The 26,879-nt window shown below is 43.5% G+C and overlaps 1 protein-coding gene and 1 non-coding gene across 2 annotated transcripts; both read left to right on the top strand.

Moving 5' to 3' along the window:
* The first annotated feature begins 558 nt into the window (after positions 1-558).
* Trnas-gga lies at positions 559-633 on the top strand. The gene has a single exon. It is a non-coding gene; the product is annotated as a tRNA-Ser (tRNA).
* Positions 634-3,599: 2,966 nt separating this feature from the next.
* Positions 3,600-26,633, top strand: LOC124545313 (poly [ADP-ribose] polymerase tankyrase-1-like). Its single transcript, XM_047124215.1, has 3 exons — positions 3,600-4,440; positions 12,843-12,968; positions 25,948-26,633. Exons 1-3 carry the CDS (start codon positions 3,875-3,877, stop codon positions 26,534-26,536), a joined length of 1,281 nt encoding a protein of 426 aa, XP_046980171.1. The 5' UTR covers positions 3,600-3,874; the 3' UTR covers positions 26,537-26,633.
* The last annotated feature ends 246 nt before the right edge of the window (positions 26,634-26,879 follow it).

Raw genomic sequence — 26,879 nt, 5'->3', positions numbered from 1 at the left:
CAGGGCACGTAAACGTCGTTACGGCTGTGAAAGGTTAATGTCGCAAATGTGGAGAAGAATTACGAGATCTGAAACTTCCTGGCAGATTAAAACTGTGTGCCGGACCGAGACTCTAACTCGGGACCTTTGCCTTTCGCGGGCAAGTGCTCTACCAACTGAGCTACCCAAGCACGACTCACGCTACAAACTACTACAAAGTTTGGAAAGTAGGAGACGAGGTGCTGGCAGAAGTAAAGCTGTGAGGACGGGGCGTGAGTCGTGCTTGGGTAGCTCAGTTGGTAGAGCACTTGCCAGCGAAAGGCAAAGGTCCCGAGTTAGAGTCTCGGTCCGGCACACAGTTTTAGTCTGACAGGAAGTTTAATATCAGCGCACACTCCGCTGCAGTGAAAATCTCATTCTGGAAACATCCCCCAGGCTGTGGCTAAGCCATGTCTCCGCAATATCCTTTCTTTCAGGAGTGCTAGTTCTGCAAGTTTCGCAGGAGAGCTTCTGTAAAGTTTGGAAAGTAGGAGACGAGGTACTGGCAGAAGTAAAGCTGTGAGGACAGGGCGTGAGACGTGCTTGGGTAGCTCAGTTGGTAGAGCAGTTGCCCGGGAAAGGCAAAGGTCCCGAGTTCGAGTCTCGGTCCGGCACACAGTTTTAATCTGCCAGGAAGTTTCATATCAGCGCACGCTCCGCTACAGAGTGAAAATATCATTCTGAATTACGAGATCTGTTGAATGAAATAAACAGTGTAATGGGCACAGAATAAGGATTGAGAATACATCGAAGAAAAATGAAAATATGAATAATAGCAGAAACGAGAAAAGCGAGAAACGTAAGTTCAGAATTGCGGATCACAAAGTAGACGAATTCAAGAAAAGCTGCTAACTCCGCAGCAAAATAACCCATAACAGATGGAGTAAGAAGGACATAAAAAGCAGACTAGAACTCGAAAAAGGCATTCATGGCCAAGAGAAATGTAGTAGTATCAAACATATGCATTAATTTGAGGAACAAATTTCCGAGAACGTATGTTTGGAGATTAGCACTGCATCGTAGTGAAACAGGGACTGTGGGAAAACTGAACAGACGAGAAGCGAAACATTTGAGATGTGGTGCTGCAGAAGAATGTGTAAAAATTGGGTGGACTAGTAAGTTAAGGAATGAGGAGGTTCCCCTCAGAATTAATGAGGAAAGGAATGTATGGAAAACATTGACAAGAAGAAGTGACAGGATGATAGGACATCTGTTAAGAGATGAGGGAATAACTTCCATGGTACTATGGGGAACTGCATAGAGTAAAAAGTGTAGAGAGAGATTGGAATACATCCAGCAAATAATTGAGGGTGTAGGTTGCAAATGCTGCTGTAAGATACCAAGTTTGGCACAGAACGAGAATTCGTGGCGAGCCGCGTTAAACCAGTCAAAAGGCTGACGACTCAAATATAAAAAAGGTGGAGAAATTTTAATTGCTGATAATGCTGTAGTAGGAGAGAGAGCATTAAACCAGAAGGCAGGGTGGTACATGATAAATGAAACTGAAGTTGCAACACATGCAAATCATGAATGTTAAAATGACATGACTGAGAAGTTTTGGGTGCTGGGATATGATTAAATAAAAATGGTACCGGTAATTGAGAGAGGTATAATGTAGCAGTATATGTTAATAAACTGTTGTTCTAGAGTGTGTAGGAAGATTTCAATTTCTTCAGTGCTGAGTCGTAGGATATGACGGCAGCGGACATGCAGTCTCAACGTGATTTTGTCTTGTGCTTTATTTCGACTTACATCCTTCAGATCTTGGTCCGTAATCTTAAGCCGTGGTGTATCTGTAGTACTTTTTCCATCCACATATCTATTATTGCTTTTAGGGGTCTTCAAGTTTCAATAGATAACCAATAACATTAACTCTGTTTAATGACAGTATTCTACAAACTAACCTTTCGTGGTATGCTGTTAGAAGCGCATCCCGAACATATAAAACGATTGATAACATAACAAGTGGCGAAATCCCTAATAGAGTGTGAGAAGGGGACAGTTGCCTCCTTTCCTCTGCCTCTTGGGTCCATGTCTCACAGCCACACAGTTCCACACTCCAGACATGCCCTTTCTGAACCATTTTTTCTCATTTGTTGGCAGTCACTTTTGGAGGTTAATACTTTCTTGATTATATTGATGGAAAGTTTTTCGTTGGTAGTTCTGCTTCCTATTTCATATTTGCTTGTTACAGCTCTGGTGATCTGCCTTCTCAGGTAAGTAAACAAGTAAACATGTTGCAGTAGATTGTCACATACATGTTCTCGAACACTGATTAGTCGTTCTTTGTCACAAATAGTCACATTTGGTTCAGACCGATTTATTTACATGTTATATCCCTTCCACATAACTTTAACCATTTATTCGAGATTTCTTCATTATCAGGTAAAACGTGTGTGACAAGCACATCAATTCTTTTGTCGTCTAGTATAACATCCTTCTCCTTTTTATGAAGCTCCCATACAAGTTATCGGTCTCTAATAATGAGAAATGGTGAAACAAAGTTTCTCTTTTATTTCTAGTTTCTACAGAGCCTAAAACGCTTTCTGTGTACCTAAAAAAGCTATGAATGTTGCAATCAAATTTATGGAAGATAATTTAAGAACTAATTTTAAACCTAATATTCCTTCCCTGATTCCTCTGCTTTATGGAAGCCAAATTGAAATTCTGAGAAAGTGGCATAACTGTCTGAACACGATGGAGGTCATTATATTATGATACATTCGGAACTAGGCTAAATTATCCGTAATTTTAGCTTCATTTACATACTGTTTGCTTCAAGGACTGGCAATGCAATGCGTCAAGATATTGTCTGCCTACAGGCGCCTAACACTAAGTACTTCTTCATACTGTCAAAACTCTGGCTATATGAGTCGCTCATTCTATAACCCATAATAGCGATTAATGATGCACTTTGACATGATCCTGTTGCATTTACAGGCAGTTGAAAGTTTCTTTGCCCATTTATTGCTATTTTGTCGAGTATATTAATGCTTCTCTAACACACAACCCAGGGGTGTTCTCGTCGATATTTATACCAAGGTGCGTTTGTGATTCTTCTCTGTTCACTGGTTGGTCATTTATTCTGATTGGTGGCTTTTACAGTCTTTACAATATTCACGAATACATGGGCTGTTTTGTGCGCTGTTACTGTCAGTTTGTTTCTTATGGACAAATTACTTAGTCTTGCAAGAACTTCCCTACTAATTTCCTCTAATTTAGCTCCTGTACTGCCATATTTAGTAGATCGTCTGCATAGGTGATGCACCCTCTAGTATTCGTTATGCTCTGAAGCTGGCTCGTTAATGACAACGATCAGAAACTTGTGGGCAGCTTTTAGTGATGTTTTTCACAATTGATGGTATAGTCAGTTGTAAGCCTATCATAGGCTCAAATGGTTCAAATGGGTCTGAGTACTATGCGACTTAACTTCTGAGGTCATCAGTCGCCTAGAACTTAGAACTAATTAAACCTAACTAACATAAGGACATCACACACATCCATGCCTGAGGCAGGATTCGAACCTGCTACAGTAGCGGTCGCTCGGTTCCAGACTGTAGCACCTAGAACCGCATGGCCACTTCGGCCGGCCCATCATAGACCTTCCACTCTACAATGTGGTCTCTAAATTTTTAGTTTTCAACGCTGGTATTCATATTGGGTCCTGCACGTGCGTGATTTTCTAAAATCAGAAAGTTGATAGCCCTATTCGTGACAAGAAGGCCCAGTGTCCAGTTGTCAAAACATTTACTAACTATCGCTCGAGATTGGTCTGCCTGTGGCTCGTACAGGTATAGAGAGTACCGTGCCAGGAGAAAGGGCTGCTGAGTGTCGCCATGTTCCAGAGTCATCCTCAATGGAGCCCACCCAGGAGGTTCTGGAGACCACAGCCGTGGACCTGGGCGCCCTTCTGGACGCAGGGGACGGCGCAGTCGTCACACTGGTGGCGGGCGGCACACGTCTCGTGGCGCACAGGGCCGTGTTGGCCGATAGAAGCCCCGTGTTTGGCGCCATGTTTCGCCACGACACACTGGAAGCCTTCAATGGTGAGGTCGCAATCGCGGACATGGAGGGCCCGGTGCTGCGCCAGCTGGTCGCCTACCTCTACACCCTCCAGGCCCCTCAGCTGCCCAGCCTGGCCCCCGACCTGCTGGCAGCAGCTGATAAATACGGCGTGTCGGCCCTGAAGGCTCGGTGCGAGCAGCACGTGGCCGCTCAGCTGTCCGTCGAGACTGCGGCGGCCGCAGCTGTTCTGGCGATCAGTCACTCCTGCACCAGCCTCAGGCAGGCCGCCGTTAATTTCATTAAGGCCAATGTCGCCCAGGTTATGACCACACGAGGCTGGGCTGACGCAGTGCGCACTCAGCCAGAAGAAGTGGTCACACTGAGTCAGCTGCTCGGGAGTCCTCCAGCAGAAAGCAGGTAAGCATGTGACGAGCCACTTGTCTGTGTTTCTTTTTTGTGTTTCCATGCCAATAATTATACTTAATGTTCGAGTATTTTAGAGCAGAGACACACCTGTCAGCTTTTGGTGTTGTGATGTTTTTCATAACTAATCTAGAGCAATGAAATTTTGGCAACACATTTGTCTAGGTAACATATGTAACTGATTAACATCACAGGTTAATGTAAGCGCCAGATTTGCCATTGAAGCCGGCTGGAGTGGCCTTGCGGTCCTAGCCGCTACAGTCTGGAGCCGGGCGACTGCTATGGTCGCAGGTTCGAATCCTGCCTCGGGCGTGGATGTGTGTGATGTCCTTAGGTTAGTTAGGTTTAATTAGTTCTAAGTTCTAGGCGACTGATGACCTCAAAACTTAAGTTGCATAGTGCTCAGAGCCATTTGAACCATTCTTTTTTTTTTGCCATTGAAAATGTGACACACTGGGACATTAATAAACTGTGTAATCGCCAGAATGTTGAATGCAAGGATGCAAATGTTAATGCATTGTGATGATAGGTAACAGATGTCAATTTGTGTGATTGATTTCCACGCTCGTTGCACTTGGTCGATCAGTACAGGGACAGCTAATGAGTTAATGATGTGTGGGGATGCTGCTGGAGTTTTCATCCGATTGGAGACAGACAGGGCGATCGAGCAGATCAAGGCAACATGTCGGCACTATGTAGAGCATCTTGTATTTCAACAACTGTTATGTGGGCGAGCGTTATCCTATTGAAAATACCTCCTGGAATGTTTTTCATGAATGGCAGCACAACAGATCGAATCACCAGACTGACACATTTTAAGTCAGGATGCATGGGATAACGACGACAGTGCTCCTGTTCTCACATGAAACTGCACCAAAGACCATAATTCCAGCTGTAGAGCATCTTGTATTTCAACAACTGTTATGTGGGCGAGCGTTATCCTATTGAAAATACCTCCTGGAATGTTTTTCATGAATGGCAGCACAACAGATCGAATCACCAGACTGACACATTTTAAGTCAGGATGCATGGGATAACGACGACAGTGCTCCTGTTCTCACATGAAACTGCACCAAAGACCATAATTCCAGCTGTAGGTCCAATGTGCCTAGCATGAAGACAGATTGGCTTCAAGTCCTCAACTGGCCTCCTCCTAAAAAACTTCCAGCCATCACTGGCACCGAGACAGAACCAGATCCATCAGAAAACACGACAGACATCCATCCTGCTCTCTAATGTTCTCTCGCTTCACCCCACTGAAGTTGCAAATGATGGTGGTTTGGGGTCAGTGGAATGCACGATATAGGGCGTCCGGCTCGCAGCTGACTTTGATGTAATCGATTTCTAATATTTGGTTTCGCCACTGTAGAGCCAACTGCTGCTCAAATTATTGCTACATATGCAGTACGATAATGGCATCTTTGTCCCAACCATCTCACCCCGCCCAGCCTCGAAGGTAGGTACGCACAAGATTCCTAGAGTACTTCATCATCACAGCACCGTTACTGGCACCACTCTTATGCGACTGGCACGAAATCTGGACTGACATAATAACTCAGATGTAGTAACAAGCCTACTAACTTTCTTTATGTCGAACAACCCCTTCTTGATGCTGCAATTTTTTCTCTATTAGTGTTCATGATCGCTGACGTCCATTTTCTTGTATCTCTTGATGTTTTCCTGAACTTAATGTAACAGCTTCATTTAATATTATAGCTGAACTGCGTTTATTAACAGGTAAGCTAGCAAATGAAAATAAAGGAAGAGAGAAATCTTTTGTAGCTTTATAAATTGTTTTCACCTTAGGTGCTGTCATCTGTTCTATTAAATTCTATGTGTGGAATAACCAGTCATTTAGATTCCGGCATCAAGCCTCTGATCAAAATGTACATTGATTGTGGACAGAGCAGATAGTGATCTTTACAATTTACAGGTACGTCATGAAAGTGTGCGGGTCTTTTTCGGTGTGCTGTACAGGTTCACTGTTAACCTGTTGATGCAAAAGAATCTTTATCGCTGTTGGCTGCCTCTGCTGCTGCCGACAAGGGGGTACATATAAATGGCGTCATGCTACGTATAGAGAAGATGAAGATGAGGAGCAAGTCTGTCACCCAATACCAGCACTATGTACTCTGTTGTGTATCTCTCTTTTGGTTTCTTGCTAGATGTATGTTTGGAAACTGTAGTAGTGTTGCAAAGTTCCCTTAATTTCCCCAATCGATGCAGTATGAGTTAAGTATAGCCTTTAAGAAGTATGCTCGGCCCTAATAAGTGTGTACTCGCCAGTCAAAGCACGAAAAGACGACTCCAGTACAGAACTTTACATAAGCAGAAGAGTTGGAAGGCATAGGTGCTTACTCCCTATATATTCCAGGCCAACCTCATGATACAACAAGCCAGTCCTAAGAACAAAACAGCAGCATCAGGGCTGGTACTCACATTTCTACCTGTTTCTGCTTAATTGATCTCAGGGGCATGCAGTAGCTACGTACACTCCCTTCCATCATACAGACTGGGAGGGAGTTATATTGATGAAAGTGGTCTGCTTTCTTCTTTGAGGAGTAGCCATCAAATCTCTGCTTGATTGTGCCTGTGTTGTTAGAACTTTTCTACTGTGTTAATAGAGGCTATATCGAGAATTCTGTTCTATTTCCTTCTACTGGGACCTTCTCTATGGCAACTGTTGTTTCTGCTGATCCATCCCGAAACAAATTCAACATTGATGAGATGTTGAGATCCAAATATTATTACACACCGTCTAACAGTACAAATACTCCCAACAAGCCTATGTCCTGGCAGTTCTAAAAAATTTACTTTATTTTCAGATATGTTTAAATATTTATGCCCATAGTTAATGAGCTGCATAATAAACAACAATTATTGTCTTTCATATAATGTAGCCTAAGCAGCGTGACTGGTTTACAAACCACAACTGAATGAGAAATATATCAGTCTCAAACTCACCAGTTCAATATGGGCTAGCGAAAACAAATTTTGAAAACGGAATCCTTACCACCACGGCTGTCTTTTCCAGTTATCCTAACACTCATTAGCTTTAAATCTAATCCTATCTCTGTTATTTAGAAGTAAAGTTTGGAAACGCTGTTGATAACTTTAATAGCGTCCATGTTGTAATTCGTCGGACGTTATGCACTACTGCATCTTATTTGTCCACTTGCTTACGATAACCTCAGTTTCCCCACACAACTTCGTAGTCGCAACTCTCATCTCTCCAGTGGGCTTCATTGTGTGTCAATGATAAATTAATTTCCCAGTTTTCTAGATCAGAAAATGATAAATGACAGGCATTACCTTCGCTTCATTCACAGACTGATAATTAAAGGTATTAGGAGTAGTATATTTTTAGGTTGGTTTATACCACAAAATATATGTGGCAAGAGCAAGTCATTAATGCTTATTTTCCCCTGGGTTGCAGCAGATCGGCTGTCTAGGTGTGGAGATGTGACCACAAAACAGAAAGTCTATACCGATAGGCATAGTCCACTGAGTGGTGCAGTTACGACTGTGCAAGTGTGCAGAAGACATCAGGTCATAAGGTTTGCGATGTGTTTGTGCAAAGAATGTTCGAGTCGAAGCAGAGAAAATACATCCAGTACACTGGTGTGTCTACATAGTATGGTACAACGTTACATATGTATACCCAACCTGCGAGGGTGTGCTAAAGCTGCCTTTTGAAACAGAAATCCCCCTTGGAATCTACGCCAAAAAAAAGTATAGTTAACCAAACCGTTGTTTTCAACACATGATAAATGACGCTGTAATAGCCGAAAGTGAAGTGTTCCAGTCTGTGCAATTAATAACCGACATATTTGATTCTACATTTCATTTACGATGTAAATCTAAACCTTAGTATCTTTAAGGTCGACATTTATGTTCGAAATTTATTTTAGAGCTGCGAATTTGACTGTATAGCACAATGTGGTTAGCCGTTTCTATGTCTGGCTAGACATTACGTGTAGCGTGACGCAGGGACAACGACACGGATGTAGTAGTGTTCTGTTCACATCAGGATGCTTCATTTCAGTGATTCTGCTAGCCTCTCACCACTGGGATGCTCGATTTTGGTGAGTAACCGTGGCAAGTGCACCTGCCACTATCACTTCATGGACAGTTTACCTTATTACAGTAGCTGTGGTTAGTATTTTGCAGGTAGCCATGTAGTGGTCAGTGCGAGAGTTACGGCAGCTGGACCAAAACACTAACCGAAATAACTCACTTTGATAGTGGGGTTCGAGGGTTGCCACAGAAATCAAGCATTCCGATGGCTTGGGGACTCACCACAGTAAACCATATAGGAAATTTAACTCTATGTTACAATACAGTCAATGTCTAGCCTTATTATTTGTACCGTACAATCTCATTTGCAACGCTCTTGTAGTATGTGAAAATCAGTATCAACCTTTACAAAACAAAAACTTAGACAAATATCAAATGTGTGTCCTTTTGCAATTGAGAACCGACGCATTTGATTCCGTTGCACAAATGGGAGACAACAGTTTGGTAACCCATACGTATTTTTGCGTAGAATTCGAATATGCATTAAAAAGAGGGATTCCTGTTTGAAAATACGTAGTTGACCCAACAAACCAGGGGTGGTTTGGAGGCGGCCAGTTGTAACACAGACAAATGTTTTCATTCCTTATACTGACTTTTCCCCTAGAACATTTTTTTTCGTACGATGCCTCTTTTCACATACATTTAGTTATATGTATCCTGTGTATAAATACACACCAGTACCTGCACTCTTCAGTGATTAATTTTCAGTTTACAGACATTAGCTTGTGTCTTCTTGTCTCTGGCACCAGTCACAGCTTTCACCAGTTTCAATGTGTAATCATGACTTGATGAGTCTTTAAGGAAATAGAATTTGTCCATTCCCATACGTAAACTCAGGCTCGTTATTTTCATTCAGATTGACTCCTTCATACCCAAGGAAATCTCCTACTCACAGTCTAGTAAATATGGTTACAAAATTGTTAAGGCTTTCGTGGCCACTTGTTGACAAACTGCCTATTGGCTTCTGTCTCGGGTTCTTCGGCCGACGTTCATCTAATGATTTTTCTGACGTTTCGCCAGCACGAATGGCTGGCATTGTCAAAGCTTCACCCTCCATTGCCGGTGGTGAACTGGAGCCGAGCTCGCGGCCGCAGACTATATGTACCTGGCGCGCCAACGTCCGAGGGCTTCTCCGCGGTCATTTCCGATGCGGTTCTCCTCTTGCTACCTGCGACGGTCGTTCGCTGCAGTACGGGAAGCCAGGATCCGCTTACCTTAAGTCTTTCCTCTTTCTTGTTGAAACTGTTCGCGTGGTTTTGTATTTCTACAGCTTCTCTGAACAAGCGCGTGTGATAGTGCTTCTCTACAGCCAGAACTTCCGTGTCGGCGAATTTTATTACATGGTCGGTCTCATTCAGTGCGTGCTCTGCCACGGCCGATTTCTCCACCCGCCCCAACCTGCAATGTCGCTTGTGCTCTTTGATTCTGGTGTTAATTGATCGTCCAGTCATTCCGACATAAACTTTTCCGCATGTGCATGGTATACGGTATATTCCCGACATTGCAAGTGGGTCTCTTTTCTCCATCGCCGATCTAAGACGCTCTTTGATCCTTCTCGGTTTGAAAATCGTCTTTACGCCACGTTTGCGCATCATACGGCCGATTCTGTTCGTCACCCTGGGAATGTATGGCAGAAAGGCCGTACCCGACATTTCTTTTTCTGGTTCCTTACTTCGCCGAGTGTTTGGCTCTGTTACACTTCTAATGTAATTTGTGGAGTACCCATTGCTCCTCAGAACAGTTTCCAGGTGTTGCATTTCTCGTTTGAGGTGTTGCGGCTCACATATTCGTCCTGCTCTCGTTACGAGCGTACTAATCATGCCTCTTTTCTGGCTCGGGTGGTGGTTTGACATTTTGTGCAGGTATCGGTCCGTGTGTGTCGGTTTTCGATACACACTGTGTCCCAGGTTTTCGCCGTCCCTTCTGACCAGCACATCTAGAAATGGCAGTTTCTTGTCCATTTCTACTTCCATGGTAAATGTTATGTTGGCATGGAGGCTGTTCAAGTGTCTTAGGAAGTCACCGAGCTGTTCTTCACCATAGCTCCACACCACGAAAGTATCATCGACGTACCTGTACCACACCTTAGGTTTGCAAGTTGCCGAGTCCAGTGCCTGTGCTTCGACTTGTTCCATGAAGAAGTTGGCCACCACTGGACTGAGAGGACAACCCATGGCGACGCCTTCCAGCTGTTCGTAGAAATCGCCATTCCACGTGAAATAGCTCGTGGTGAGACATGCATGGAAGAGATTTTTGATGTCTTGCGGGAACATGGAACCGATGTGCTCCAGAGCGTCACTGAGTGGCACTTTCGTAAATAACGAAACAACATCAAAGCTGACCAGGATGTCGTTTGGTGCAAGTTTCAGTTTCTTCAGCTTCTCAATGAAATGTCCTGAGTCCTTAATGTATGTGTCGGTCTTCCCCACGTGTCGCTGGAGCAGAGAGGCCAAATGTTTTGCCAGTTTATACGTTGGTGAGCCTGGAGCGCTAACGATCGGTCTCAGTGGAACGTTGTTCTTATAGATCTTGGGTAATTCAGCCGAGGTAGTAGGGCTTCTGTGTTGCGCATGTTTCTCTGTATGTCCGCCGGCAGAGAAGACGCCTTAATTAATCGATTCGTATTCTGTGTGATATGCTGCGTCGGATCTGTGATTAGTTTTTGGTACGTCGTCGGATCTAATAGGTCTCAGATATTTTGCTCATAATCTTCGGTCTTCATTACTACGGTCCCATTTCCCTTATCGGCAGGCAGTACCAATATACTTTTGTCGGCGTTGAGATTCTTAATGGCTAACTGCCTATTGGCTTCTGTCTCGGGTTCTTCGGCCGACGTTCATCTAATGATTTTTCTGACGTTTCACCAGCACGAGTGGCTGGCATTGTCAGAGCTTCACCCTCCATTGCCGGTGGTGAACTGGAGGCGAGCTCGCGGCCGCAGACTATATGTACCTGGCGCGCCAACGTCCGAGGGCTTCTCCGCGGTCATTTCCGGTGCGGTTCTCTTCTTGCTACCTGCGACGGTCGTTCGCTGCAGTACGGGAAGCCAGGATCCGTTTACCTTAAGGCTTTCCTCTTTCTTGTTGAAACTGTTCGCGTGTTTTTGGATTTCTACAGCTTCTATGAACAAGCGCGTGTGATAGTGCTTCTCTACAGCTAGAACCTCCGTGTCGGCGAATTTTATTACGTGGTCGGTCCCATTCAGTGCGTGCTCTGCCACGGCCGATTTCTCCACCTGCCCCAACCTGCAATGTCGCTTGTGCTCTTTGATCCTGGTATTAATTGATCGTCCAGTCATTCCGACATAAACTTTTCCGCCTGTGCATGGTATACGGTATATTCCCGACATAGCAAGTGGGTCTCTCTTCTCCTTCGCCGATCTAAGACACTCTTTGATCTTCCTTGTCGGTTTGAAAATCGTCTTTACGCCATGTTTGCGCAATGTACGGCCGATTCTGTCCGTCACTCTGGGAATGTATGGCAGAAAGGCTTGTGTCTCTTCTTTCTTCAGGTTGCAAGCTGGTGGTTTTGCTCGGCGCAGTATCCTGGCTGTTTCAGTGCGTATTTCCTCTGCCCTTTCACAAGGAAAGATCCGAATGGCTGCTTCGATGTTGGCAATGATGTCCTCCATAGGCATAGTTCTCGGGATGGTAGCGAAATTCTTTTTGAAGAACAGACACTTCCTCTTCGGTCAATTGTCGTTCAGTAAGGTTGACTACTGTGTGTGACATGTCGGGAATCGCCTTGTCGGTCTGCTTCCGGCATCTTTCAAACTTTTTCTTCTACCGCTCGGTGCAGCGCTCGAGTTCGTTCTGCATGCTCCTGTGAGTGATGCTGTCGATCTTGTCCCAGTCGTCTCGATGCATTCTGCTACTTAGTTGATAGAAAATGTCCAGAAGTGCCTGATCCGTTCTTGCCAAGTCTCTCCGTGTTGCATGTATTCGCTCACGAAGAAAAAGCTCGTTCCATTCTGTCGTAGATACGATGTGCTTGGGCGGTAGTGAATAGGCGCTTACATCTCAAGAACTTCGGTGTAGCACATTCATCTCGGCATCGTGACAGAAAGGCGAGAGAGGACATCAGTCACGCTTTCTTCTTCCGTCGTTAGTCAAGGCGTCGGTACAATCTGCAAATCTCCTCCCCGTAGAGGCGTAATACAAAATTGTTAAGGCTTTCGTGGCCGCTTGTTGACAAACTGCCTTTTGGCTTCTGTCTCGGGTTCTTCGGCCGACGTTCATCTAATGATTTTTCTGACGTTTCGCCAGCACGAGTGGCTGGCATTGTCAAAGCTTCACCCTCCATTGCCGGTGTCTTTGCAGCGCGCCGGCCTCTGCAGACGGCAGTGGGCCGCAGGGAGACCGCGGCCGCACCTCTGCCACTGCTGCGCCGCCCACGGCTGCCCGCACCACTCCTCCGCCAGATGACTCTGCTGTCTCTCGCCTTCGGTGAGTTCCGCCACTACACAGTGCGATCTGCGGGGGCGTGAAACAAGTGTTGGGTGCAAGGAAATAGAATGGCGCTGTAGTGCATGTGTGGTAACACAGAGGTTATAGTTATCAAGATAACTTATTCCATTTACAAATTCTCGTTGTGACTAGCCAAGAATTAAAGTGATTCTTTACATCCCTCTGTGGGTTCAACGTATGAGTTATATTAAGTTTAGGACACAAGATGTCATGCACTGCAGTTATATGGGAAAGATATAATGAAACAAAATCATTTTCCTTAGATACGGATTATAGTGATGTGTTGGATGAAATTTCTTCTTTCGATAATGGCTATCTGAGAATGAATCGTTCAGCAAATAGGTGAGACAGAAGGTGCTGGCCGGCCGGGGTGGCCTAGCGGTTCTAGGCGCTACAGTCTTGTTTAAGTAGTTCTAAGTTCTAGGGGACTGATGACCTTGGAAGTTAAGTCCCGTAGTGCTCAGAGCCGTTTGAACCATTTTTAGAAGGCGCTGACGCAGTGAAACACCAATAAACTTCGATTTTATGTGAATTATTAATTTTGAATGCAAGCCTTTGGTGAACCTCAAACAGAAATTGCGAAGGAATTGAAAGCACGAAATACAAACAAAATAATATGTAGAATAATAAGTATGTGGTGTGGTCTGGGGTGTGTCTTCACATTTTGTATATTTATCTTCAAGTGACTTTTCGGAGAATACTGAGCACCGGAAACTTCTGACCTACTGTTTTGAAGCGAACATCTCGTTGAGCCAACTTCCGAGTGCATGTTCATCTGGAAAAGAAGTTCCTTGAAGACTTTTCGATAGAGAGCCCAGAAGGTGAGACGAACCAATTGATAACGAGCAAGCCGCCCCTGAGTGGCCATGCGGTTCTAGGCGCTACAGTCTGGAGCCGTGTGACCGCTACAAAAATGGTTCAAATGGCTCTGAGCACTATGGGACTCAACATCTTAGGTCATAAGTCCCCTAGAACTTAGAACTACTTAAACCTAACTAACCTAAGGACATCACACAACCATGCCCGAGGCAGGATTAGAATCGGCGACCGTAGCAGTCCCGCGGTTCCGGACTGCAGCGCCAGAACCGCACGGCCACTGCGGCCGGCGTGACCGCTACGGTCGCAGGTTCGAATCCTGCCTCGGGCATGGATGTGTGTGATGTCCTTAGGTTAGTTAGGTTTAAGTAGTTCTAAGTTATAGGGGACTGATGACCACAGCATTTAAGTCCCATAGTGCTCAGAGCCATTTGAACAATTTTTTTGATAGCGAGCAAGCAGAGATGCATATATGTCAAGCCGCTGACTTCTGTGATTTTTCCTCAGAACATGCAGTACCCATACACCCGATTCTTGAACTTCCAACTTGCATGCACATGTCGCACGATTGTGTAACGATCACAGTTCGTCACATTTGCCAGTTCTAGAGTACATTAACGTGGATCATTGTGGATTAATGCGGAGGTCTACGTGATAGAGATGGGGGATGCGCTCTTGAACTAATTCATAGAGTTGAATCTGTCAAAGGAGTGAACAATCAGTGATTCAGAAAAAAAGAACGGTAGCTCCAAACGTTTCTCACAGCAGAGAGAGAGAGAGAGAGAGAGAGAGAGAGAGAGAGAGAGACGGAGCATATCAGCGGGGCCTTTGCTGGTCAGAGCACACTGGACGCCGCACAACACAGCCAGCGCCGGCCTCTGCCCTGCTTCTACCTTGGCTGCCTGCATTGTGCAGTACCCCATTGGATTTTGTGTTTCACATATGCCGTGCCGTCCACGTGCGTCGTCTGCCGCGCGCAGTGTCTGGCGCAGCTTAACTTCGCATCGCACTCTGTCGGCGATCGTTTCAGTCGCACGTCCTGCCCTCTGGGCAGTTGATGCGAGCAACAGGACAGAGAGCCACCTAGCGGATAACATAGGAACTACTTGCAACAACCTGCTCGCAAGAGAACAGACGATTTGTTTCGGAGCGGGTGAGTTCACCGCTCCCCCCACCCTCGGAACTCGCCCGCTCAACGCTCACCCCACCGTCTCGACTCTAGCCAGAGCGTTGAGCAAAGCGACTCAGGTGTCACTCTGGTCTCTGCGGTCTCAGCTCACGCAGTAATACAGCTCGCGGCTCGACCCGCTCGACTCAGCGCCTCTGCATCGGAGTTCGTCCCTACTGGATATTGTTCTTCGTAGTAATACCGCTATGTATATTACATTATTATGTTATGTATACATCAATTGTTTTTATTTTATTTTTATTTGTTTAAACTGATTAGATTAGGTTCCTGATGACTCCTCTTACTATAGGATTTTTATTATGGACACTCGAATTTACGCTTTAATTACGAGCGAACCGATAAACGTATCGCAAAATGTGATACACCAATATTTTCCTTGTTTTATTCTGCGTAAGGCTATATGCAGCACTTTCGTTTTACAGTCAAATTTATATATTTTTTTCTTATTCTGGTACGGATTTTGCGATTTTAGGCGTCTTCGGAAGGAAACGTTCACTTTAAAAATATATGGCTTGCGATGAATTTGTATGAGGTTAATGAAATTTTAATACATTATAGCCAAATATATTGTTAATGTAAATCTCAAGTTACAACATTTTCCGATCACCCAAAAAACCACGATAGTGCAAAACAAATCAATAATCAAAAACTTTGTCATATCGTGGAAATTTCAATAAACAATACAAAATTCTTACTCATTATCTGTGTTACTTAAAAATAGCCAAATATATTGTTAATGTAAATCTCAAGTTACAACATTTTCCGATCACCCAAAAAACCACGATAGTGCAAAACAAATCAATAATCAAAAACTTTGTCATATCGTGGAAATTTCAATAAACAATACAAAATTCTTACTCATTATCTGTGTTACTTAAAAATAGGATCAAATAAGATCAAAATACAGGTGTAGTACTGGAATAAACCAAGTTTAAAGGACAATGTGCCTTCCATTTATTTTCTATTGTAAATGAGTGGTGAGTCATGAAAAAGAGCTAATTCATTTCAGGGAGTGAACAGTTCTGATCCAATCTCTGAAAAGAACAGTTTTGCCCATCTCTACTACGTGAACGCTGAGTCACAAATATAAAAACGATCTTCCTTTAAAACCAGAAAACTATTTTATAGCCGTGTGCTGTCCAATGGCATTATCCCCGTACACGGCACAAATGTTTCTGGCTGTCTCTCCTGCTGCCAACCCTCTTTTGGACTCAAACACGAGAACGTCCCAATTTCTTCTCTTGCACCCCATTTCTAGCGTCCACAATTACACGTACTATCAAAAAAATGGCCCAAATGGCTCTGAGCACAATGGGACTTAACTTCTGAGGTCATCAGTCCCCTATAGCTTAGAACTACTTAAAGCTAACTAACCTGAGGACATCAAATACAACCATGCCCGAGGCAGGGTTCGAACCTGCGACCTTAGCGGTCGCGCGGTTCCAGACTGTAGCACCTAGAACCGCCCGGCTCATCCGGTCGGCTCCATGTTCTATCTACAAATCACACAATGACAGTATGTAAACTCAAGTACACACAGTGAGTAAAATGATAGTCGATGGATAAACCCATAGTAACCGGCGTATCACCATGAAAAAAAAAACTGGTATGAATTTATGCACCAACTGATAATTTCATATTTGTTTTCGATACATTAGAATCAGAGGTTCACCACAGGATATGTAGCAGTAACACAACTGGGGGAACGAAGTCTTTAGAGTATGGTGGGAGAGACGTAAGCTAGAAACTGTGGTGGTAGTGTTTCGGAATCAGCCATGGAAACAGCAGGCTCAGTGAAAGGGGTCACATACGCAGGTGCGCTCAGAAGGCGTAATGGTTAAGGTGACTGCTCGAAATAATCAGAAACGTCGTGTTGTGGATGTGGTTGATTTGTTAAGAACACACAGCCCCTCTGGGAATACGGCAGGTATATTGGGTACAGTTATGTTTACCCTTCCAACATGACAGCTGTGCTAAATAACACAACTAAAATTTACAACAGAGACATGTTTTCGTAAGTGTTGGAAAGAACTACACTGAAGATCAAACACTGACTTTACACACTAGACCTACACGATTAGTCTGCCATTCACAGCCGGCCCCGGTGGTCTCGCAGTTCTAGGCGCTCAGTCCGGAGCCGCGCGACTGCTACGGTCGCAGGTTCGAAACCTGCCTCGGGCATGGATGTGTGTGATGTCCTTAGGTTAGTTAGGTTTAAGTAGTTCTAAGTTCTGGGGAACTGATGACCACAGATGTTAAGTCCCATAGTGCTCAGAGCCATTTGAACCATTTTTTGCAATTCACAATTAAATACCAGCCAGAGAATTCATCGAATTACTTTCAACCTACTTCTGTACCGTTTCACTCTCTAACAACGTCCGGGAGAAACGAACACTTTAAACTTTAAGTGTGAGCACTGATTTATTTTATTATAATGATAATTTGTCCCTATGTAGGTGGGCGCCAATAAAATAGATTCACACTCTTGGAGGATAAAGGGGCAAAGCAGGTACCAACAGAACAGATAACGGGCAATGACGGAAGACAACACCAGACTTAGTAAGCAAATACTCAAGACTTTTTAGCCCTTCTAATATAATATATCTTATAAGTGAATCCAGATTCAACTAGCGCATCTGGAGATCACCTTTGTAGGCCGAATTACAAGGGAAGATAACGGCAGCATAGTATTCGTTAAAACCAAACAAGAACTGTGAGAGATGGTCGTCTTAAAAAATGAAGCTCTGAGCGTTGTAGTAGTACCTTTGCCATTTTTTGATTAACCGTTGGCGACAAGTGACGGTTAGTTTACATTTACATATGATGAAATTTAGCCGAACTAATAGATTTTATTGGCGGACTAGCAGTGTTAATCCCAAGGAACAAAAGCGGATCACCGCAGTAAGATTGTAGACAGATAGCAATACAGAATGTCGATCTCCGGCATTGGAGTTCTTATTAAATAACGGATTAAAATCACTTCAAAAGAGAATCTACGCCACAACTCAGTATAACCACAGTTACAATCACGTCGGGTCTGTTAGCAGACTAAACACGTATATTTTATCTCTCACCTCAATCTACAAATCAGAACTAACCATAAATTTCATGGATTTTGACATCGTGTTTTTTGAGTCTGTCTGATACGCCACGAACTCCTCTCTCGTTTCACCTTTTCATATCGCAGTAGCATTTGCAACCTACGTGCTCAGTTATTTGCTGGATGTCTTCCTTTATAGCTTTTAACCTCTACCATTCCCTCTGATACCATGGAAATTATTCCCTGATGTATTAACAGAAGTCGTATCCCTTCTTCTTGTCAGTGCTTTTCATTTATTCCTTTCCTCCCAGGCTCTGCGCAGAACCTCCTCATTCCTTATTAATCCACCTAATTGTCAACATTAGTCTGTAGCAAAACATCTCAAATCCTTTCATTGTGTTCCGTTCCGGTTTCCCCACAATCCATGATGTGACATCGTGTATGATTGAGTCAAAACACTGTTTTATTTTAACATTGTGAACAAAATAAGTTTTAATGCACAGGTGGCAAAATACAACATCGTGAGGATGGGGCCTACAGAATCGGTGTTAATGGACAGCTTATGATAACACTATCAATTAAGAAAACGATTGTGGACGGGGATGACTGCTGTAAGCTACATTACACGCTACTGACGTGGAAACATATCTTGGAACATTAGAAGGTCTCAAGGTTTCCAATGTCTCGACAATACATAAGTAATATGCCCATGAAATAAGTTTTTCGATCAAAAAAAGGGAGATCTGCAAAAAATCAAATTTTGACGATGTACATCGAAGTGTTAGTCGCGAAAATTAACTATAAAAAATTTTGAGACTGATGGAACTACCCTAAACACGAAATTTTTAACATAGCTGAAAGGAATATGCTACTGGAACTTAGGTACCTTCCCAAACTGGAAAGCATGCTTTCAGTTAACTGGGGGTTTAATCTTCAAAGAATGCTTGAGCAGATGAAGTTCTACGACAGAATTTCAGATAATCCATTGAAGACGAAGTCTCCAAACGAATATCAAGTCATGTCAAGGAGTTTATTAAACACCCTTCATGCCCTCGCAGTCAGTACGATTCACAATGACTAAATTTGTCCTTCTGCCACCATCAGATGAGTTACAAAATAGAAATAATGTAACGATGATAGGTTCAGTTGGCTGAAGAATATACAAAAAGAATAGCATGGCTAACAGCCACAACATACCATTAGAAATATTCTCATATGAGTCCAACCTCACAGAAGTTGTAGAGACAGGTGTATGAGCTAGACCAGAGGTAGCCTGAGGTCGTCCTATATTTATACAAACAAGAGCTACAGCTGGTAGAGGGCGCTAGCACTGAAGTACACTAAGCGACCAGCGTCACAGATTCAGTAGATTGAAACAGAGTGTTCACAGTCGTTAAACGAAATGGTTCCTATGTGTCTAAAGTTTGGGTCTAACAGTAAAACACAAAACACAGAATTAAGCAGGAAAAGATACTTTCAAAATCACCTTTAAACATATACACCGACATTCACTCACAGAACCTGCAAGCCACTGTATGGTGCTTAGCGTGGGCGGGTTGAGAGACCATGTACCATCACTTGTCAATTCATTTTCCGTTCTACTCGCAAATGGAGGAAGGGGAAACGATTCCGTAAGGCTTACCTTATCTTCGCGGTCCTTACGCGAAATGCACGTTGGCGTCAACAGAATCGTCATGGATTCAGCTTCAAATGCCCCTTCTCTTAATTTTTTCAGTAGTGTTTCGCAAAAAGAATGGCGTCTTCCAACTTGATTTCAGGACACAAATGGGGAATACATTTTGTTAAGATTTATTCATAGCGCATACAGCCAGCCTAAGACGAGAGGGAACAACAATAATTTGGTACATCCTATTAAAAAGAAGTTAAGCCAATGATGTAAGTAGATTAACATATTTGCTACAGTTTAAGGTAAGAAATTCACTTTTTCTATATATTTAGAATTTGATCATCTGTTACAGAACAGTGGATGAGCTATCCAGTGCATTCTCTTGCTAGACGAATCTTAATGTTTGTAGACAAAACATCTCCAGAGGACATCATATACTGTAATAATTTCGCAGGTTCTTGATGCCTTCTGCGGCAAGCGTAAAAATTTGATTATCATCATCTTCACTTCCACATTCACATGAAGAAGATTTGACTATCTTGGCGGAATGTCCCGTGACTGAAGCGAAGTCGTGCCAATGTTACTATAAACTAAGGTGGCAAAGATCACGGGATAGCGATGTGCACATATGCAGATGGCGGTAGTATCGCGTACACGAGGCAGAAAAGGGCAGTGCACTGGCGAAGCTGTTATTTGTACACAGTGATTCATGTGGAAAGGTTGTCGACCTGATTACGGACGCACGACGCGAGTTAACAGACTTTGAATGCGGAAGGGTCTTTGGAGCTAGACGCATGGGACATTCCTTTCCGGAATTCGTTAGGGAATTCAGTATTCCAAGATCCGTAGAGTCAAGAGTGTGCGGAGAATGCCACATTTCAGGCGTTACCTCTCACCACGGACAATGGAGTGGCCGACGGACTTCGCTTAAAGACCGACAGCAGCGTCATTTGCGTAGAGTTGTCAGTGTTAACAGACAAGCAACACAACGTGAAATAAGCTCAGAGATATCGGACGTACGACGAACGTACCTATTAGGGCAGTGCGGTGAAATTAGGCGTTAACGGGCAGAGTGGCTCTGCCAACAGCAGAACACCGCCTGCAGCGCCTCTTCCGGGCTGGTGACCATATCGGTTGGACCCTAGACGACTGGAAATCCGCGGGCTGGTCGGATGAGTCCTGATTTCAATTGGGAACAGCTGATTGTAGGGTTCGAGTGTGGTGCATGCCCAACGAAGCCATGGACCCAAGTTGGCAACAAGGCACTGTGCAAACTGGCGGTGGCTCCACAATGGTTAGAGCTATTTTACATGTAATGGACTAGGTGCTCCGATCCTACTGAACCGATCATTGACTTTAAATGATTATGTGCGGCTACTTGGCGCATCGTCAACCACACAAATGCCCTCATGGAACATGAATGGCTGGAGATGATCTCCATGTCACTGGGCCACAATTTTTTGCGGTAGGTTTGAAGAACAACTGGGAGAGTTAGAGCTCCCGACATGAATCTCGTCGAAAATTTATGGAACATAATCAAGAGGTCTGTTCGTACACAAATTCCTGCACCGGCAACACTTTTGCAGTTGCAGACGGCTGTGGAGGCAGCATTGTTCACTATTTCTGCTGGGGCCTTCAAACGACTTGTTGAGCCCTTGCCACACCGAGCCGCTGCACTGTGCAGGGCAAAAGGACATGGTATTAGGGGGCACCCCACGACTGTTGTCACCTCAGTGCACAGTTTCCGCTGTATCTGCGATTTTGGTGCTTGGGGCGTAACGGGAGGTTACCTACCACTGGGGCATAAGTGTTACCCTCTAATGTCGTATAACCGTTCGAGATTTTTCACTCAGTCTGGCACTGTTTGCAGTTTTTATGGCGTGAAGATAATGGTCGGGTGGCACTTTATCGTATTTCGCTGCAGCAGTGTAAAAATCTTGCTTGGACATTTTCATTTTCGTTTATTCTACTGTGCTCCTTGAGTCGTAATATGATGGTTAGAGTAGTAGCATTTTAACAGCATCATTGCTGAACGTGAGTCTCGTAAAACTGATTTTTTTTTGCTTGCACTTCTGTAGCGTATTTAAATCTGTCTAAAATCGCAATGAGTTCTGCAGACAGATTGAATGCACCTTCAGGGAGGTTGTGTTTGCCTCCTTATTAGCCTTGCTAACTACAAATGCACTTTCTGTCCCTCTTTTTATTTAGGCCCATCTGTGTAGGTAGCTCTGCCTTGAGGATAGTCCAGTTGCTACTTTGCTAGCGAAAACTGTCTCACTCAGTGTATATTGGCTGAAAAGAAGGTATGAGTGTAGGGCGCGCTGAAGCAGATTATATTTTGCGAAGTGGCAACTTATTTACGGAAGGACTAAGCAAAGCAGTAAATTTCTATTTTGTCTAAAACTGACATGTTGAGACCGTGGCTGTGTACAATTAATGTAGGTTAATTCTTACAGAGAAGAAAACAGCAACCAGCCACTATTAACACTGCTATTTATTTAGGTAAATAGCGCCATTACCGGTTGCGAACTGGAAAGTTCATCATCAGACGGCTGTTCACATGTTTTTCAAGATACACTTTATATTATCGTCCGTTTTTGATTTTTATTATTCCACTGTGGCGAAGTATTTTTGGTGTGTTATTGCCTTACGGTAGAAGAATAGTGTTAGAAGCGCCCTATGTGAAAATAACTAGCCTCTAAACGATGAAATACAGCGTAAATAAATATGTAAGGTTAAGTGGTTATCGTAGTTGCGTCGAAAATTCCGCGCAATTTTGTTGCGAAGTTGGAGGATTGTATTTTTCGCATATTCCTAAATATATCCAGCACTTATGTAACTTGTACAGCAACGTATTGTGCAAAGCACCACACATACCCACACACCAAAAAGAATTTTCCACATGTGAAGTTATCACAGAGATTACAAATTTATGTCATGTCTCTGAGGGACAATGTCTCTGACACTGTTGAGTTTGTACATTTGTAATCTCTGTGATAACTTCACATGTGGAAAATTCTTTTTGGTGTGTGTGTATGTGTGGTCATTTGCACAATATGTTGCTGTACAAGTTACATAAGTGCTAGATATATTTAGGAATATGCGAAAAATACAATCCTGCAACTACGCAACAAAATTGCGCGGAATTTTCGACGCAACTACCATAACCACTTAACCTTATATATTTATTTACGCTGTATTCCATCGTTTGGAGGCTAGTTATTTTCACATAGGGCGCTTCTAACACTGTTATTCTACCGTAGGGCAACAACACACCAAAAATACTTCGCCACAGTGGAATAATGAAAATAATAAAGGGACGATAACGTTAAGTGTATCTTGAAAAACATGTGAACAGCCGTCTGATGATGAACTTTCCAGTTTGCAACCGGTAACGGCGCTATTTACCTAAATAAATAGCAGTGTTAATAGTGGCTGGTTGCTGTTTTCTTCTCTGTAAGAATTAACCTACATTAAGTAAATTTCTTCTTAATTCAATGCCTACCAGCATAGTATTTTAATCTCAGTTATCAAATTTTCGTTTAAGAAGTTAAAACGTTTCAGGCGGAATCTGAGTATGAAGTATTTGACAATGATGTATTACCTGCATAGTTCTAATAATATTTCATTTACTTCCATCATCGAGGCGTAAATTGTAACCGATTTGGATGCTCCGATAGCTTAACAGTAACACAGTTTTTCTAGTGTATTCTGCGTTTCTGAACTGTAACAAACGCATCAGTAATCCATGTAAGGTATTATTAGCGCGCTGTATATGGTAATAAAGATTTTTAGGTGTCCTTCCCAACGAACTCCTGTCTCAGCACGAGAGATATTCCTGGAACTTTCAGATTTGGTAATTACATGATTAATGTGATGTTATGATGTTAACTTATGATGGATATAAAGCCCTAAGTACTTGACCACTCTTCGGACCGGGAATATAAAGAGTCCTAATCTTGTAACTCTTGTTTCCTTAAGCCTATGTCTGTTATATACGCACTTAGCTGATTTATCAGGCAATATGTCGAGGCAGTCCTCATTCAGCCATATACTGAACACTATCACAGCGTTATCCAGCTGCTTCCGATACTCAGGAAAACTATCGATACGAGTATAAATATATAAACCATCTGCATACTGCATCCATCTGCATGCCGCACTTGGGTGAAACACTGAATGTCGCTCTGATGTAAAAAGACTGAACGGAAATGGTGAGCCTTATGATAACCCCTTGCTTTCTCTCCTTGGTCCTACTGTTTCATAGTGTCTAGTGTTAATCAGGGTTCTATCAGAAAACAAACGGTATAGCTTGTGAGTGAATGACAGTGGGATGTGATGATTCTTCAACTCAGTTATGAATAGGCGCATACAGACGCTATCACAATGGGTTGTCATATCCGTATACACTACTGGAAAGTACTGATTGTCACTGAACGCAAGTGGTATATCAGTAATAATCAGACTAGCGTTCAGTCATGCCGATGCACTTTCTACAAACTGTTTGTCCAAGGGCAGTACTTTTTCATTCTCAATCTATCTTTCTAGTTTGTGTTCCATCATATTTCTGTCGTGTGTTAACGAGTCCTATGAATGGATGATAACTGTACGTCGGAATGCACTGAGGCGCCTTCCCCATTTTATGTATTTTACGATCCGAGCAGTCGTCATTTCTGGCCTGAAGATATTTGGTTGGTCCACACTTTATTTAAAATATTCAATAAATGAATTCATCGCTTCTCCTACATCCATTGAAGCAATCAATAGAGACTGTTACTCGGTCCTGGTACCATAGTCTTGCTGTGCGCTATTGCTCGCGTCGTTTCCAACACAGAAAAAATATCATTTAGTAGGTGTTCCATCTGACACTCATCATGAGCTCGCTTTTTCCTATTCTCGTCCGCTATGTTGCCTGTAGCATTCCTACTGCCGTTTTAATATATCTTATTCTCTATATTTTATGCCAAACGATAGTCATGGAGCACTGCGGAGGTGAGCTATTACACCAATATCGGCAGCTTCCCCTGTTTTTATTTTTGTATGGACGCTGCGCCCTTGATTGGATTAAAGTACAGAAAATTCTCTTCTACCGCTTGTCGCTAGTAGGCTTTGAGTTTTCCTCCCCTCATTAGCTGCCGTGTCACGTTATTCATCCCACCAGACCGGGGGTGACCTGGTAGAGGCCTACAAGGGCGTGTTTCGTTGGTTTGAGTCTTCTGCTGCTCTTTCCATGTTATGCACTAATACGGCATAATGCACACTCAGATCCGCACTCTCTTTAAGGTCTTTCATATCCTCCATCAACATTTCCCCATATTCCGCCCACTGCATACAGCAATCTAGACAAGCACATGAATCATAAATATAATTTCAAAAACTGAAGTATTTGCTGATGCCTTTAGACAAATTGCAGCCACAAGAACTTAAGTTGAAAATGTGTGTGTTTCTGTATATACGTATGTTGGCGGGGGTGGGAGGGAAGGGATGTTTGTGTGGTTCTGTGTATATGTATGTGTGGTGTGGTGTGTGTGTGTGTGTGTGTGTGTGTGTGTGTGTGTGTGTGTGTGTGTGTTTGTGTGTGTGTGTGTGTGTGTGTGCAGACATGAGACTTTGTGCGACTTTATCTGGATATGGTTGTTGACATGCAAACACAGTCTGCTCAGCAAGTTTGTACACGTGTATATGCCAACAAATATGTTTGTGTTTATGAATAAAGTAGTTAACCTAGAGCCATTTCTATATCCGAAATATTTCGATGAAATTAGTTCCTGTTAAATATTAGCTTGCTCTGTTTGTCGAGGATCTTTCGACAAATTTTTAAATGAATGGATTGTCATTATGGAAAACTTAATTTGCGTGCCTGAAGGTGTGAGAAGTTTACGTGCCATATTTGGCCATATTACAAAGGGAGCTATTGCACATGAAGAAGTATTATACCTTAATAGGGCTTCTTTTTTGGTGGCGGGCTATTGCTGCTTAGCAACAGCATTCTAAGGTTAAATGTCAGGTATCAATGTGACAAAATAAGCTGACTAAATGAGACGGAATGTAGGAGTTTTTAACTGATGAAGACTTTGGGAATATCGTGTCACTGTACGTCTGTACTTTAGTAAAAGGAGACTGTCCCGCTGTTTCGTGACATAAACAGAGAAAATTGCGTATTAATTTGTGGTTGTTGGACAGATCTACTTTTGGAATTGCTTTCATCTCAGGTTATTCTGCAGTATTCTTAATCATAATTATCTACTTGGATAAAGATATGTGACAAATTGCCGTTTTTCGACAGGAGCCTTCCTGAAAAGGAGAAGAATAGCAGGCTGATTCAAGCAGCGAAAGGGGGTGCAGTTACTGAGCTGCAGACGCTGCTGGGAGCTGGTGCGGACGTGGGAGCGAGGGATGACGGCGAGAGCAGGTGGACCACCCTGCACTGGGCTGCAGACAAGGGACACGAGAAGGCAGCGAGGTGCCTTGTGGAGGGTGGAGCAGACGTGGACGCCAGGACCAGCGGCTGGCAGGAAACGCCCCTGCACAGGGCTGCATACAGTGGCCACGAGGCTGTGGCGCGGTTTCTGCTGGAGGCAGGGGCGGAGGTTGATGCCAGGAACAAAACGCAGAGCACGCCCTTGCTCTTGGCTGCAGAGAAAGGGCACGCGGCGGTGGTGCAGCTGCTACTGGCCTCCACGCCTTACCACAGCGCCAGGAATCAATGGGGGCGAACACCGCTACACGAGGTGGCTCTGAACGGCCACGCAGAGGTGGCCTCTGCACTGCTCGAGGCAGGGGCCGACCGCTGGGCGAGGAATAACGAGGGCAATACCCCACTGGACCTCGCCAGGCAGAAAAACCACCAGCAGCTGATAGACATGCTAAAGTGAAGCTAGCAGTCCGACAGACATTCTTGGAGTAAAACGAAAAAAGGCCCACTCCAGGACTTTCCTTAATTATTAAAATAAAGACTATGATAAATTTAAACCTGTTGTCATTCACTGTTTCTATACTCCAACTTCAGGGAGAGCACTGTACCTCTGCACACTCGTATGGTTTTTGCTTCTAACGGGCCCTCCAAAAGATGTCTAGTTATTTCAATTGTAAATCATGGTATACAGTTTTAATGTGCTGCAAATTTTTTCCAAAATTATAAAAAATACTGGAAGATTAAACTTCTCTCAAATGTGAAAACATTTTCCAAGGTGCAACGTGGTCATCGACCTAGGAACA

The sequence above is a fragment of the Schistocerca americana genome, chromosome 8 (assembly GCF_021461395.2).
Source record: "Schistocerca americana isolate TAMUIC-IGC-003095 chromosome 8, iqSchAmer2.1, whole genome shotgun sequence".
NCBI classification, from domain to species: Eukaryota; Metazoa; Arthropoda; class Insecta; order Orthoptera; family Acrididae; genus Schistocerca; species Schistocerca americana.
Note: the sequence above shows the minus strand (reverse complement) of the source record. Positions and strands in the feature narration are given on the sequence as shown.